Raw genomic sequence first — 16,133 nt, 5'->3', positions numbered from 1 at the left:
GAGACCTCCCGTTGGCCTTCCCGTCTGGAATATGGTTTCCTCACATAAAAGAGCAGATGTGGAAATACACCATCTGTCCAGGTTTTTTGGTCCAGGGTCCTAGGACTGACCATGACATGACTGAACCAGGATCTCAACATCTTTCAACCAGTTAACCTGGGCAGAACCCAAAGAATGGATGGACTCCACAGGCAAAGGGGATGCAACCCTCCCAGTCCCTGGCAAAGGACACTCAGAGAGATTAGGGAAGGGTTTCCACTAATAAGAGGGAAAAGCTCTTGGCAGCAGTGGAATGAGGAAGCTGAGACCTGAATTCTAGGCTCTGCTCATCTAATAACATGCCTCAAGCAATCCTATCATATTTGTAGAAGAAAGGGATTCACTGAGATCAATGTGAACACCTTTAAGCTTTTATGACTGTGACTCTGGGGGTTTCTGAGGACATCTAAGGCAGAGCTGTGGCACTAAAGCAGACATTTGAATCCTGTAACATTGTCCCATCTGCTCACCAGCTCTTCCTGGGAATCCAGAAAAGAAGGGGGCATGTGCTGCCTGACTTCTGCCTGCCTGCCGTATAACCACAGACTCCAAATCCCGCAGTAACTTAGCCACGAGGGATGTTTCTCCATTCCCCTTTGGATGCCTGCTACTTTGGCAGATGTGGAGGACAGAGGGCACCCAGGTATATTACCAGGCAGCCGGTTGGAGGATGTGTCACAGTGGTGATGCACAGACACACGGGGTCCTACACTGGGAACCTTGGCAGGTGACTTACGCTGTCTGTGCCTCGGTTGTCTGATCTCTAAAATGGGAATTAACAATACCTACTGGATGGGGGTTGGAGAATTGAAAGACTTAGCACATGTAAAGGGCATAGAATATTCCTGGCACACGGTAAGCACTGTATGAGTATGACACGGGAATTTATCTGTAGCACTACATGACCTCTGTGGCATCTGCCATGTCTTAAACCCAGTGATTCTTGGAATTCAATTCTATGGTTATAAAATCCTATAGTTTGGCTCAGCTTCAACTGTGCCACCATCCTGGATTTTAAGAAGCAAATGGATTTATTATGCTGCGGGGGAGTCCACCAAGGCCTCGGGGCCCCTTCCTGGCTTGAAAACCCCACAGGCTGTTGCCTAAAGGTTGGCTAGAGGGGGGCATGAGATGCTGTCATCTCTCGTGATCTCTGTTTCCTTGCTTCCTTTTCAACCACAAAATTTTCGCTTCAGAGAATGTGGAGTTCTTAAGAAAATCCTGTTGTGCTCACATCTGTGGTCGCTCTGGATGTAACCCCACCCACCCCACTTCTTTTGGTCTTAGCAGCAAATGGAAAAAGTGTCCAGGCCAGACTCACTACTTCCCTCCTACTTCCTGGAAACCTCCCAGGGCACTATCCTTGCTCAGCACATTTATGACTCTACTTTGTCATTCATTGAGAATGATGCTGCCCTGGGCCAAACTTTCTCTCTTAGCTCCGCCCTCTTTACTTTCCATAAAAAGCAGGCAGAGCAGCCAGAGGAACCAGAGGAGCAGAGAAGCTGAGACCAGCTTGGAAACCTCCAGCTCTCACGCCCAAGCTCCTCGTTCCCCGCAGACATGAAGGTCTCCGCAGCGCTTCTGTGCCTGCTGCTCACAACAGCTGCCTTCAGCCTCCAGGTGCTCGCCCAGCCAGGTAAGCCCCTCTCTCCTTCCCTCTGAAGCCCATCACCCCATCTCTGGGTTCTCATAATCAGGAAAGTCAGAGAAGGACACAGAGGGAGCCAGATCACACAGCTGCTCCAGGGCAGAGCCTGGATGAGAATTCCAGCCATGGACCCCAAATCCAGTCCTCCCAGGACTCCAGCTCTGTAATCACACCCTCCGTGTAGTTACTGCCCCGGCTCCTTGCAACAGGGGTTGGGGACTTGGATGATCAAAAAGAAGGGGACTCTGGTGGAGAATGTGCAGGGTATCTCCAGATATGGTGGAGAGGAAAGGAGGAGACCCAGAATCTGGTCTATGCTTCATTCGGTCCAGCATCCCGAGGCAGCAAGTATCAGAGAAACTCACAACTTGGAGCCTAGAGGGGGACCCATAGCTGGGTTCCCTGAGCTGATCTTCTCTGAACCTGATAATTTGGATTATTCACTACTCCCAGGATCAGTGATTAATGATACTCCCAGGAATTATCTAGTTTTAACAGTTCCCCCTTCCCACCACTCATTATCAATGCTATATACCCATTATAAAGCAGAGGAAGCTGAGTCAGTATGCCATTCTAGCTCTGAAGCATAGGCAGAAATATTGGGATTTATGAGTTCTACCTCTACTCCTGACTTCCCTTCTCCTGCTCCTTCCTACTCTTTCTTGCTATGATTAAGATCAGAAGAATCTAACCCATCCTAACATGCTTTTTCTTTGTGGTTCTATTTCCAGATGCAATTAATTCTCCAGTCACCTGCTGCTATACACTCACCAATAAGAAGATCTCGATTCAGAGGCTGATGAGCTATAAAAGAGTCACCAGCAGCAAGTGTCCCAAAGAAGCTGTGATGTAAGTGGAACACACCAGCCCTCCCTGGGCCAGTTCTTCCTTGGGTAGCAAGGGACAAGCCTTACAAACTTAGAGAGTTAGGCCACCTAATCTCATCTTCAAAGGTGCCCAGTGGGAAAACTGAGGTCACAAGGGACAAGGTGACTCCCAACATCACTCTCCATCTGAGTGCTTACACAGACCCTCCCAATTTCTTTAGCGGGAAGTCAGGACACCCTGATGTCCTCTCTCCACCTGCCTTCCTCTTCTTGTTCCCATGGCAGCTTCCTGGGGCAGAATGGGCTGTCGTCATAGGCTGAGATCTCGATGGAACTCTATCTGACTGTGTTCTCTCTCCCCTACAGCTTCAAGACCATCCTAAACAAGGAGATCTGCGCTGACCCAAACCAGAAGTGGGTCAAGGATTCCATGGCACACCTGGACAAGAAAACCCAAACTGCAAAGCCTTGACTACTCACTCTGAAACCGAAGAATCTAAAATTAATTTATTTTCTTCTAGTTTTCCCTAAATGCCCTCCTGATGTTATTTTATTATAATTTCAAAGACTACAAACTTTGTTTATTGATACTCACACGATGCCTGAAGTACTGTTAATCTTATTTAAGTTATTGATGTTTTAAATTTATCTTCCCTAGATACTAGGGTGTTTTTTTTTGTTGTTTTTTTTTTTTTGTTTGTTTTGTTTTTACATATGGAGACCAGACAAATTGCTTTTCTCTGGGAGGGGGGGAAGTTCCACCCCTCGGTTGGTGTGAGTGTCCTTGCAAGGACCATTAATGCAAAGACTATGTTTTAAATTCTAAAGAACTGCTAAAAATGCTATTGTGGAGATGTATATTATATAACTATTGATCAATATATAAATATATATTTTTGTACAAAACTGCCTTTGGTGTTTTCTTGAAAGAAATTAAAAAGCTGAGTGTAATTTTGGTGATTAGGAGGGAACATGTTTGCAGAGGGTGGGCTTGTGTTGGGAGGAGTGACAATGTGGATTGGCCCTGGTCTTTTTCACTGGGTAGGCAAATCTGAGTGCCTATAGAAGAATCTTTAAGTCAGGACCCAGTCAAGCATTCCAGCCCTACCACTCTAGTCCCCAAGACCATCTGTCCAGATTCCAATTACCCTTGTCACCCTATCTCCTTAGCAACGCCCCATGTCCTTTCTCACAGCCCTTGACCCCTGCCCTCAATCTCTCTCATCATCTACTACTACTGCCCCCTACCTGGGATACTTGCCCCCAACCTCTCCCCCTTCAAGTAATCTTCCAACTTGGAGTAATACAGACACTGCCGACTTTGGGAAATCAAGGAGAAACTGAATGACCACTGATAAGACAGTTAGATTCAGATTTCATAAAGAAGATATGACTTGAACTTCTCCTTGATGAATACATGAGATTTTTCTAGAAAAATTACAGTATCATTTAGAAGAGGAGAAAGAAGAATGGAGCCAAATACCTGGAGGTAGAAATGATGATGGTGTGCACATCAAAGAGGGTGAAAACCAATCAGGTGGGAGTTGGGGTCCATGTCGGTGTCAAGTGATGAGGAAGTTTAGAAAGAAAAGTTGGGAAAGGGTTTTGAATGTCAGGATGGTAAGTCAGTACTCAACTTTATAGCTTAAAAGGAGATGTTGACAATGTTTGAGCCAATGAGGAAGGACATGCCATGTTCAAAGATTCAGAGATGAGTTTCAGTAAATGTAACTTATTGGCTTCATACACGTTTGGAGAAGTATGGACAAGGGAGAGGCTACTGTCATGATCCAAGAAAGAGATGATGAGTGCTCGAATATGGAGCCCAAGAAGCAGCTTTGGAGAAGAATGATCTAGGTAGAGTGAAATGCTGTGTGTTGTAGATGGAAGCAAAGGACCTGTGACCTAAGACTCAGAAGCCCTTTCTACAATCCACATTCTAAGAGACAGATGACCTGAAATCAGAATGTGCTTCTCTTCACCACTATCCCCCATTTCAATCCAAGGAGCACAGGATCATCCATTTATATGGATGGATCTCTTTTCCCTGAATGTCCACCTAAGGTCTGTACTTCCTTGCATGGCATTTGACCTACCTGTGAGGCATTTGACCCATCTAAGCACAGGCAGCCATTCCACTTAAAGAAAGCAGATCTCTTGCCCTATTGAATAAATTCTGCATGGTGATTTTTCAGATTCACCAGTCTAGTCTGGTGGTGAGATGGCTACTGTATCAAGCTAGACCAGGCAATGCCTTCAGCAGCTGGGGAAAACCCTGGCTGGCAGGGACACTCGAGTTCTAATCCCAGTCCTAGCATTGACTCACTCTGTCATTCAGGGCAGATTGGGTATTCTGAGTTTCCATCAGTAAAATGGGGGTGATAATGTGCTACAAATAGGAATTTGGCAGAACCTAGGTTCTAGGATCTGGGAGTGTGTGTGTTGGAAAACCTCCATCTCCAACAGTTGGAGCTGGAGATGAATAAAGGGGATTCTGCTTCCATATTCCCAAGATAGTCCAGGGTCCCTGGTTCAGGCTGAGGGATTCTATCAAAGCTCCAAGCTCCCCAAAGTGCCTTGATACATCTGTTAGAAGACAACTTATTGGCTGCTTTTTATGGAACTCTCTGACCCATCTGCCAGGTCCAGTAGCCCTCCCTGCTTCTCCTCCACTCCTCCAGTCTACATGATTGATTGCCAAGCAAGACTAAATCCTCAGCTGCAGTGGATGCCGGGGGGGGGGGGGGCAAAAGGGAATGGAGTGCGAGCAAATGGGACATCCACATACAGTTTAGGGAGCGTCAGACCCTCTAAAACCAGGCAGATTTGTGATGGAGGGTCTGGAAGGAGGGGAGGCCGAGGGAGAGGCAATCCATGTGCTCAAGCCCAAAAGCAATCCACTCACATTCCCTTTCCAAGCCACACCTATTCATTTTCAGGAAATCTTGAATCTATTTTTTTTCTCCAGCTAAGCAAGGGAGTCCTTGCTCCTTGCATGATAAAACTGTGAGCATGAGGCGCTGGCAATAGGCCCTGGTTCAGGAGGGAATGCCAAGTGTGGTGTATTCATTTCCTGTTGCTGCCAACAGTCTGTTCCAGGAAATCTAGGCCTTTTCTATCACACTCGAAATTCTTCCAGCCTGTGCTCATTGCCCAATTCCAAAGTTGCTTCTACATTTTTTAAAATATTTATTATGGCAGCACCCCATTTATAGATATTCCAGATATCAAAATCTCTTTTAGTTTCTTATTGCTACTGTAACAATTTATCATTAACATAATGGCTTAAAACAACACAAATATATTACCTTATAGTTCTGGAGACCAGAAGTTTAAAATGGGTCAGTAGGGCTGCATGCCTTTTGGAGGCTCTGGGGAAGAATCTTTTTTCTTGTCTTTTCTAATTTTTAGAGACCACCTGCATTCCTCAGGGCCCCTTTCTCCATTCAACATAGCTTTAAGGTGGAGGAGGAGTGAAGCTACAGGGATCAAAGTTTTGATACTATTGAAATAAAGATGACATTAACCTGAACCATGTTGTTATACATGATAATTATAGTCAGAGCGACTACTATGAAAATAACTAAAATATACATAGTAAAAGAAAAAAAGGGAATAAAATGGTATACAATAAAATAGTATTATTTATGTATCACAAAATAAAACAGTAATGGAAAGAGGACCGAAGTCAGTAAGATGGCCAAATAAGATGTCCCTTGCTCATATCTCCCCCTTAACAGCAATAATTTTGCACCCATGCAGGGACAAAAGTGCCTTTTGGGAGCTGTGTGATCCAGCACCATATGCCAAGGAAGAAGTCACCCATTCATTCATCAAGTCAAAAGCATTCAGATATTGGTTCTGGCTGTGGAATCTGCAGGGACCTCTCTTGGCTGTATTCTGGGAGTTCCTGGGGAACACTGTCTTGGACAGTCACCTACAGATGGGAGAGCATCTATCAAAGTCCAGAGTTTTAGTGGAGAAGTTCCAGCACGCTGTTGGAAAAAAATAAATCAAGTTTGGATGCATTGGAGAGGGTAAGAGGAACAATCTGACATTACCTGCATCACTCCTTCTCCAAAGTGGCACAGACCAGTGCCAAGAGAGACTCTCTCAGCCCTTGATTTCTCCTGTGGGGAAAGTGAGGGCATTTGGGGTGTGCTTCCCCAGCTCCCCAGCTAGGTGAGAGCTACCAAAGAGATCCATTTGTTTTCTGTCTCATCCAAAGTACTAACTCATTGAGCTACATGACTCAGGGAACAAAAAGAGGCTGACAGGGCAGCAGATAAGACTTTTTTAAGGCATTCAAAGGGCATGGATCCTACTAACTGCACCACAGACTTCATCAAGAAGCCTGCCCACAGGCCACTGGAGACATCTCACTGGCAGATCCTTTTAACTGGCCCCATGGGCACCCTCAGCACTCTATGAGCTTCACCAAAACACCCCTCCCCAACCTGCATCTGTTTCCCTGCATCTGTGACTGCTCCTGACAAGGGCAAGAGCAAGCTTTGACAGCTAGTGGTCCAGCACAGAAAACCACCTGCAGCTGTGATCCAGAGAGAGACCATAAATGTGAGCTTTAGTTATGCCCTTGAGGAAGCAAGACAGACTGTCAGCATTCAGCCTGGTGTATTGCAGGATTGAGAGAAGGCATACAAGCTTAAGAACTCTGTCACAAGAAGGAGAAAGAAGAATGGAACAGACATATCTATAGAAGTTCTGAGAAAGCCTCAAAATCCCTAGCAGGGCTGACAGAAGGAAGTTGTCTCCCAAATCCAGTCAGCAAAGAATAGAGGAGAGGGGCACCAGGGTGACTCAGTCAGTTAAGCACCCAACTCTTGTTTTTGGCTGAGGTCATGATTTCATGGTTTTGTGAGTTCAAGCTCCATGCTGGACTCTGTGCTGACAGTGTGGAGCCTGCTTGGGATTCTCTCCCTCCCTTTATCTCTGCATCTCCCTTACTTGTGCTGTCTCTGTCTCTGTCTCTGTCTCTCTCAAAAATAAATAAATAAACTAAAAAAAAAAAAGACTAGAGGAGGTGACTGCTACTTCTACTTCAAATTCAAAGAAACAAAACAAGACTTCGAGGAATATGTAAAATCAAAGAAACATGACACCACCAAAGGATCACAATAACATTCCAGTAACTGACCTCAAAGGCATGAAGATCTATAACTTACCTGAAAAAGAATTTAAAATAGCCTTTTTAAGGAAGCTCAATGAACTACAAGAAAACAGAGAAAGTCCTTTCAGCAAAATCAGGAAAACAAAACATCAACAAAATGAGAAGTTTAATAAAGAGATAAAAAGCATTAAAAAGAAGAAGTTGTGGAGCTGAAGATGCAATAAAAGAAATAGAAAATACAATAAACATCATCAACAGCAGAATGGACCAAAGGGAAGAAAGAATTTGTGGAGAAGACCTTAGAAATTATCTAGTCAGAGAATAACAACAACAAAGAATGAAGAAGACTGAAGAAAGCCTATGTGATCTCTGGGATATTATTAAAAGAAAAAAAAAATCTGTGAATTATTGGAGTCCCAGAAAGACAGAGAGGGAGAAGGGGCAAGAAAACTTCTTTAAAAAATTTTTTTAACGTTTACTCACAGAATCTGAAGCAGGCTCCAGGCCCTGAGCTGTCGGCACAGAGCCCAATGCGGGGCTCGAACTCACGAACTATGAGATCATGACCTGAGCCAAGGTCGGACGCTCAACTGACTGAGCCACCCAGGCACCCCAGGAAAGCTTCTTTAAAGAAGTAATGTTTGAGAACTTTCCAAATCTGGGGAGAGATTTCAATATCCAAATTCATAAAGTTCATAGGTCCCCAAACAAACTCAACTTTAAAAACTCTTCTCCGAAGACATATTGTAATAAAACTGTCAAAAAAACAAAGACAAAAAGAGGATCTTAAAAGCAGAAAGAGAAAAGAAACTTGTCACTTACAAAGGAACTCCCATAAGGTAATCAGAGGATTTCTCAGCAGAAACTTCACAGTCAGGAGAGAGTGGGATGGTGTCTTCATTACCATTAGACCTGCCTTATAAGAAATGCTGAAAAGGGTTTTTCGAGCTGAAATGAAAGGATACTAATTAGTAACATGAAAACATATACATCACACTAGTAAAGGTAATTATATAGTCAAGTTCAGAATAATACTGTAATATTATACTGTATTAACCACTTTACTATAAAGGCTCAAGGACAAAATTATTAAAAATAATAGCTGCAATATCTGTTAAATGTTACACAATGTAAAGAGAGGTAATGTAGCATAACAAACATAAAAGGAGAGATATAAAGGTAAAGGTTTTGTATGCAGTCAAAGTCAAGCAATCAGGCATAAAATAGCTTGTTGTATCTATTAGATGTATTATGTGAGCCTCATGATAGCCTTAAGGCAAAAATCTACAGTGAATACACAAAAGAGAAAGAGAAAGGAATCAAAGAATACCATTATGAAAAATCATCAATTCACAAATGAAGGGAACAAGTGAGATAGGAGAAAGGAACAAGGGAACTACAAAATAGAAAAAAGTAAGATGGCATTATCAAGTCCTTACCTATCAATATTCACCAAATGTGAATGGACTAAATTTTCCAGAAAAGGCATACTGTGGCTAAATACATTAAAAAATTATAAATAAGACCCAACTCTATGCTTCCTACAGGAGACTCACTTTGACTTTACAAACACACATAGGCTCAATGTGAAAAAGATGGAAAAGATATTCCAAAAGAGAACAGGAATAACTATACATGTAGCAAAAAATAGACTTTAAGCCAAAAACTGTAAGCGACAAAGAAGATCATTATGTAATTATAAAGGGGTCAATTCATCAAGAGGATATAACAATCATAAATATAACTATACCCAACATTGGAGAAACTAAACATATTGAGCAAATACTAACGGATCAAAGGGGAAAAATAGATCACAATAATAGTAAGGGACTTTTATACCCCCTTCAACAATGGATAGATCAACCAAACAAAAATCAGTAAGGAAATGTTGGACCTGAAGTACTTTGGATCAAATGTACCTTACAGACATATATAGAACATTCCATCCAATCAAATGGAATGTATACAGAATGTACATTCTCCTTAATCACACACAAAACATTCTCCAATGTTACATGATAGATAACAAAGCAAGGCTTAGCAAACTTTAAAAAGATTGAATTCATGCCAAGTATCTTTTCCTAACACAATGGTATGAAACTATAAATCAATAACAAGAGGAAAACTGGAAAATATGCAAATATGTAAGGATTAAACAACACACCCCTAAACAATCAATGGGTCAAAGAAGAAATCCAAGGGAAATAAAAAATATCTTGGAGGTAACAAAAATGGAAACACAACCAACCAAAACTTATGCAACACATCAAAAGCAGTTCTAAGAGAGATGCTTGTAACAATGGATGCAAACATTAAGAAAAAAAGAAAGATCTCAAATAACAAACCTAACTTTATACCTCAAGAGACAACAAAAAGGGCACACTCAACCCACAGTTAGTAGAAGGGAGGAAGTAATGAATATCAGAGCAGAAGTAAATTAAATAAAGACTGAACAACAATAGAAAAGACGGACAACGCCAAAGGCCTCTCATCAAGCCCTCTTTTCATTAATATCATCAGCGATTAGTTGATGAGCTTGTAGTGTGTGCATATAAACAAGGGCAGGTTGAAACAGCAAATGGACAACTGGTTTTCAAAATCTAGTCTTTAGATCCTTGAGATATGTATGAGAAGAGAGGTTGTGAAGACTCCTGTCTTAGCTTCCAACTGAGCAAGTCCACTTTGATTTTATTCATAAGTTTGGCTTCCCCTCTATTCTTTTTATAAGAGAGAGAGAGAGAGTGAGAGTGTGAGTAGGGGAGAGAGGCAGAGTTAAAAAGAGGCAGAGAATCTTAAGCATGATCCATACTCAGCATGGAGCCTAACGTGGGGCTCAGTTCCAGGACTCTGGGATCATGACCTGAGCCCAAACCAACAGTCAGACACTCAACTGACTGAGCTGCCCAGGCACCCCATCCCTTCTGTTATTTTACTTGTAAGAATATTTTCATAGATAATCCGATATTTTAAAAACCACAGCATCCCATGATCTTATTAAGTGCTTTGTGGTTCAGATAGCCGATGAAACAGATAGTGGTTTAAAAACATGTCTGCAAATTCTTTTATGGTCCTCAAATTAAGAGATGTGGTCTATGTTCCCTAACTTTGTACCTGGGAGTCTTAAACCATCATGTAAAATATCCATATCCAGCTATGTGGAAGGACCACTGGAAAGATGGGGGTGGGGGGCAAGAAGCTTCCATCTGATCCAATCCCCAGCTGTTTAAGACCTCCCAGCTCAGACACCTGACACTGAGTGAAAGCCTTGAGATGACCCCAGTCTCAGCCATCATCCAACTACAATGATGTAAAAATCCCTGAGCAAGAACTACCTGGCTGAGCCCGTCAAGTCCCATATCCAAAAGCAAAATCAATTATTGTTCTTGCTTTAAATCACTGTTTTCAGATGGGTTGTTATAGCATTTAATTACTAGATATACAATTTTAGGTATTATTCTAAAAATAGAGAAGTCTACTTTTCTGCTAATGTCCTATTATCGCATTCTTCTTTGGGTTTAAGAAAAGCCACCAGGGTTTAAAGCAGTAAAGGATTTTTTTAGTCCATTTTAAAGCCCAGCCAAAGTTTTACTTTCTCTGGAAACTGGGGTCCTGGAGATGCTGTCTGAAAGGAAAATTGGGGAAATCCCTTACATTTCTTTGATTTGGTAACCCTACTTCCTTTCTTTTTCTACATAAAGCGTTTCATTTCAAAAAAAAAAAAAAAAAGGAACCCTTGGTAACAGTCATAGATCACACACTGCTTGGGCATAGCCAGCACCTCACCAACACACCAGAGCTTGAATGGAAAGCAGGCCAGCATCAATCACATTTCTCTCTCATTTCCTAGTATGTTCCTCAGGGGAGGGCAATGGCTCAGCAGATTTACTATTCCATCCTATGATTCATTCAGAAGAACAAAGCCCTGTCATCCACTCACTTTCTTCTTATTCCTGTCTTCTCCCTATAAAAGGCAGGCAGAATCCCCAGAGGAGCAGAGAAGCTGAGACCAGCTTGGAAATCTCCAGCTCTCAAGCCCAAGCTCCTCGCTCCCTGCAGACATGAAGGTCTCCGCAGCGCTTCTGTGCCTGCTGCTCACAGCTGCTGCCTTCAGCTTCCAGGCACTTGCTCAGCCAGGTAAGCCCCTTTCTCCTTCCCTTTGAAGCCCATCACCTCATCTCTGGGTTCTCATAATCAGGAAAGTCAGAGAAGGACACGGAGTGAGGCGGATCACACAGCAGCTCCAAGGCAGAGCCTGGATGAGAATTCCAGCTGTGGACCCCAAATCCAGTCCTCCCAGGACTCCAGCTCTGTAATCACAGCCTCCATGTAGTTACTGCCCCGGCTTCTTGCAACAGGAGTTGGGGACTTGAATCACCAAAAAGAAGGGGACTCTGGTGGAGAGTGTGCAGGGTATCTCTAGATATGGTGGAGGGGAAAGGAGGAGACCCAGAATCTGGTCTATACTTCATTCAGCCCAGGATCCAGAGACAGCGTTCTGCAGAGGCTGCAGGTATCAGAGAAACTGACAACTAGGAACAGATTTCTCAGAGCCTAGAGGGGGACCTATAGCTGGGGTCCCCTTGACCTGAGGAACTGGACTATTCTATGAGCCTCTCCTAGAAATACCCAGATTTGTCACCAGTTCCTCTTCTCTTCTTAATGAGCTGTGGTATCCTTCCACTTTACAGTCCATGCAAATGAGAGAGTTTCAAGACAGATTTAGGTACTTCAAGACAGACCTAGTCCTTAGGGATTTAGGGTGGGTGGCTTCCCTTTCCTTTGACTCCTCCTCCTTACTGTTCCCTACTTTTCAAATGAAAGTCCCAGGACACACCCTCAATAGCCTTTGTTGTTGTTGTTTCAACAGAGGGGATTAATAGCCCAACCACCTGCTGCTATAGATTTACCGTTAGAAAGATCCCCATCCAGAAGCTGAAGAGCTACAGAAGAATCACCAGCAGCTATTGTCCCAGGGAAGCCGTGATGTGAGTGAAGCCATGACCACCTACACTCATCCCTTGATCTTGAGCTCCGCTCCCAGACAGTGGATTGGGTTCTATGATAAGACTGAGTTGGAATTTAACCCTCAGATGCTTAGACTAATCCAATCCCAGGAATTTTTTTTATGGGAAAAGTGAATTCAAGAAAGTAAAGAGACTTCCCATTTTCAGCTCCCTGTCCAGACATTGGTTCAGATGTCAGTTCTTTCATCTAGGAGCCAAGATGGCTTCACCTAGGTCAGCAAAAACAGCTGCTTCCCCAGAGGCCCCTTCCTAACCTCAGGCTAATGGGCCAGGCAAGTTTTCCATAGAGTAGGTTACACTCCCAAGCTGAATCTTCAAGGTGCTCCATCTAACTGCCCTCTTTACCCACAGCTTCAAGACCAAACAGGCCAAGGAGCTCTGTGCTGACCCCAAGCAGAAGTGGGTCCAGGATTTCATGGAGTACCTGGACAAGAAAACCCAAACCTCAAAGCTATGAACCTTCATGCCCACAATGAAGCCAAGTCAGTACTCAGGGAACAATTAATGTATATGCCCTGTTCTTTCCAACATGCATTCTGAAATTATTCTATTACAATTCTAAGGAATATGAAATTTGTGTAATAATGTGAATCATGGTTTTTCTTAAGTAGTGTATTATGTCTTCTAAGTTGTTAATATTTTAATTTAATGGGCTCTGGAATTGGATGTGTTTCAAATGCAAACCTTTGGACACATGTCACTTCAGACCCTTCAAAACTACAGGGTGCTCCTTCCTCTCTACCTCACTGTAGTGTTGTGAGTATCTGTGCATGAATCAATGCAAATATACATATATTTAATTTTTAGGAGGGGATGTCCCTATGAAACATAATATTATTATAGAACTGAGTATTTTTATATGTACAGCTCTTGAATTTTCACATAAAATATATTTTTGGATAAAACCTGACTTTGATGCCTTTTTAAAGGATAAGATAAAGCTGGTGGGAGTGCCAAAGAAAGGAGGGCTGGATTCAGAAGGTGGAGCTTGTGTTCTGGAGGAATGAGTATATGATAGACTCCGGGCTTGCCCCCAAGCTGGGCTCACCTGCATGTCAAGGAAAGTCAGCTTGGCTGGCGACAGGGTTAGCCAGCTCCACAGCTCCAGATCTGACATCAGTTTCAGTCATTTGTTCAAATACCTTCTTCCTTTCCAAAGTCATTTCTTTTCTCACCATCCCATGCCCTACCCAGTGGTCTCTCCTCTCAGTTGTTGCATCAGCCTTGTGGCTGGTTGATTTTCTTTCTTGTAATCAACTTTGAATCCAGAATAATACAAGTATCCCCTGCATTAAGAAACCAGGGAGGGGATCAACAGATGACTCCAGAAGTTCCCTTCCACACCTAGGAACCACATGTCTTAAAGATATCTACCTCCAGAGGTTGAAGAAGACCAAAGAGGGTCAGGATCCTGTATCCAAGGCAGCATACTGACAAACCCTTGACAACTTCAAGCTGAGCTTCTTGGAAGGGGGGGGGGGCGGTTTGCATCAAAATTGCAGTAGAAATCTCAAGGGGTCAGGAGAAGTCAGACACTTTGGTGGCAAGCAGACAATTTACTGGTGAAATATTTGCTGTCATTGTTGATGCTCAGACCAAGGTCCAACAGCCCTTTCCCCCTTCTCCAGCCCAATAGTCCTCATCTCCAAACATCAATAAGGAGCATAATCTCAAATACCAATGGGGAATGACAGGAAGATGACCAGGGGTAGGAGGGAAATAGATGCAATCGTGCAATGAGACACAGCAAAGTCGTGTGGTGCAGCCAGATACAAGCAGAATGTCAGGTAGTAAGACAGGCAAGGAGAGATGTGTTCCATGTGCCCAAGCCCAAACAGAATCTGATCACACTCTCTTTGTCAAGCCTATCTTTTCATTTTCAAGGAATGCTGAACTCACTTGTTCTCAATGGGCCTCTCTGGACCCAGAGGGTTAAAGAGAAATTCCAAACGACAACCAGGAACAGAAGCTGATACATAACTGGACATAAAATTTAATGGGATTCAAAAATCTGACTGGCTATACCACTCATGTGCCTGGTAAATTAGGGCAAGTTATTTTTCATGACTGAGCCCGCATCCGTGGAGATTTATAGTACATCAATGGCTGTCATGTTGGCCTCAATATCTCTAAGACATTAATAAAAAAGCAGATTTCTGGGTACCATCACCAAAGATTCTAATACAGAGTGTTGGGCGGGCAAGGTGCTCCTTCCATCTTTGCAACTGGTTCCCAGCCCTGTCTGCTGAAGAGTGATGGGTACACTTTGAAGTTCCCTGATGTCCTCTTTCAGATCAATGCAGTCTCTGGGCTTGACCTATGCCTCTGGCTTAGACATGAGGAGTCTGAACTTTCTCATCCCCTAGACTTGAAATAGCAGAGGCTGAAAATGCCAACCACATGTTCGTGTGCTCGTCTACATTTTTCAGACTACACTGTGTTTATTGAGGGGCCATGTGACTGGATTCTAACCAAGAAGGTGAGGACCGAAATGATGGAAGCCACTTCCCTATAAACAGCTCACAGTTTAGGGCTTCTCTTCCTCTGCTGTGCTGACCTTGGAGGCAACGTGCTCCAAAAACCTCAGCTTTCAGATGGAGACAGCCCACATCTTTAAGCCATCAGAGGAGAGCCACTTGGCCTACCCTGTTCAGTGACATGCAAAACAAATAATCTTTCATCGGGTTAAGCCACTGCAGTTGGGACCCTGGCCTAACCCTGATTAACGGAGGAATCGGTACCATGATCGTGGGTTGCCAGTAAAAACCTAAAATGTGCAACATTGACTAGACATTTGGCAGAGGCAGTGAGGAAGCTATCTCAGGTTGAAATGATGGAGAGTCTTGGTACAAAGTGCCAGAGCTGACAGGCCTGGTCTGCTGAAATTGTAGCTCCAAGGAGAGAGTTTTAAAAATATGCATCCATAATGCATTGGTTGTTTTTCTCTGCACTTGTTAGGGTATTGCAAGAAAGAGATGAACTCAGGAAATAATTGACTGTTTTTATTAATTAAGTAATTAGTTAATTTTTGAGAGAGGCAGAGCACACATGAGCGGGGGAAGGGACAGAGAGACAGAGGGAGAGAGAGAAAAATCCCAAGCAGGCCCAGCACTGTCAGTGCAGAGCCTGACGTGGGGCTTGAATTCACGACCCATGAGATCATGGCCTGAGCTGAAATCAAGAGTCAGATGCTTAACTGACTGAGCCACGCAGCGCCCCAAGAACTGACTGGTTTTAACATAAAATGAACTGGAATAAAGTCCACAAATTCAGGATCTCACATTGTTGGAAAGCCATCTGTTTCTAGGCCTCAAACATTAAGAGAAGGTAATTTAAGGGGAAAAAGTAAAAGGATTTCAGTAATAAACATTCAGGAAAAAACTGTGAGTTGGAGGAAGTAACTTAGGGCACAAATCAGACTGAAGTTGCTGCTCTGCCTTTTCAAGCCTCGTTAAGAGGAGGGG

The 16,133-nt window shown here is 43.3% G+C and overlaps 2 protein-coding genes across 3 annotated transcripts; both read left to right on the top strand.

Annotated features, from left to right (window-relative positions):
• Positions 1–1,552: 1,552 nt before the first annotated feature.
• On the top strand, positions 1,553–13,438 carry LOC125926809 (C-C motif chemokine 7-like). 2 transcript variants are annotated; one of them, XM_049636642.1, is made up of 4 exons: positions 1,553–1,608; positions 11,710–11,779; positions 12,513–12,630; positions 13,021–13,438. In XM_049636642.1, the coding sequence occupies exons 1-4, from the start codon at positions 1,603–1,605 to the stop codon at positions 13,124–13,126; spliced, it is 300 nt and encodes a 99-aa protein (XP_049492599.1). In that variant the 5' UTR covers positions 1,553–1,602; the 3' UTR covers positions 13,127–13,438. The 2 variants fall into 2 exon arrangements, with proteins under 2 accessions (XP_049492599.1, XP_049492600.1); XM_049636643.1 differs by lacking the exon at positions 1,553–1,608 and having other exon boundaries at positions 11,703–11,779.
• LOC125926808 (C-C motif chemokine 2) lies at positions 1,594–3,423 on the top strand. The gene is made up of 3 exons (XM_049636640.1): positions 1,594–1,678; positions 2,422–2,539; positions 2,884–3,423. The coding sequence occupies exons 1-3, from the start codon at positions 1,603–1,605 to the stop codon at positions 2,987–2,989; spliced, it is 300 nt and encodes a 99-aa protein (XP_049492597.1). The 5' UTR covers positions 1,594–1,602; the 3' UTR covers positions 2,990–3,423.
• Positions 13,439–16,133: the final 2,695 nt, after the last annotated feature.

The sequence above is a fragment of the Panthera uncia genome, chromosome E1 (genome assembly GCF_023721935.1).
Source record: "Panthera uncia isolate 11264 chromosome E1, Puncia_PCG_1.0, whole genome shotgun sequence".
Taxonomy (NCBI): Eukaryota; Metazoa; Chordata; class Mammalia; order Carnivora; family Felidae; genus Panthera; species Panthera uncia.
The sequence above is the reverse complement of the archived record's forward strand: the minus strand, read 5'-3'. Positions and strand labels throughout refer to the sequence as shown.

What these genes read in the sequence shown, in the direction of transcription:
- LOC125926809 (XM_049636642.1), top strand. An exon ending in CCAGGCACTTGCTCAGCCAG is followed by an intron (nt 11,780 to 12,512) that starts GTAAGCCCCTTT and finishes TTGTTTCAACAG; the next exon opens with AGGGGATTAATAGCCCAACC. An exon ending in TGTCCCAGGGAAGCCGTGAT is followed by an intron (nt 12,631 to 13,020) that starts GTGAGTGAAGCC and finishes CTTTACCCACAG; the next exon opens with CTTCAAGACCAAACAGGCCA.
- LOC125926808 (XM_049636640.1), top strand. Translation starts at nt 1,603, where the DNA reads ATGAAGGTCTCCGCAGCGCTTCTGTGCCTGCTGCTCACAACAGCTGCC. An exon ending in CCAGGTGCTCGCCCAGCCAG is followed by an intron (nt 1,679 to 2,421) that starts GTAAGCCCCTCT and finishes TTCTATTTCCAG; the next exon opens with ATGCAATTAATTCTCCAGTC. An exon ending in TGTCCCAAAGAAGCTGTGAT is followed by an intron (nt 2,540 to 2,883) that starts GTAAGTGGAACA and finishes TCTCCCCTACAG; the next exon opens with CTTCAAGACCATCCTAAACA.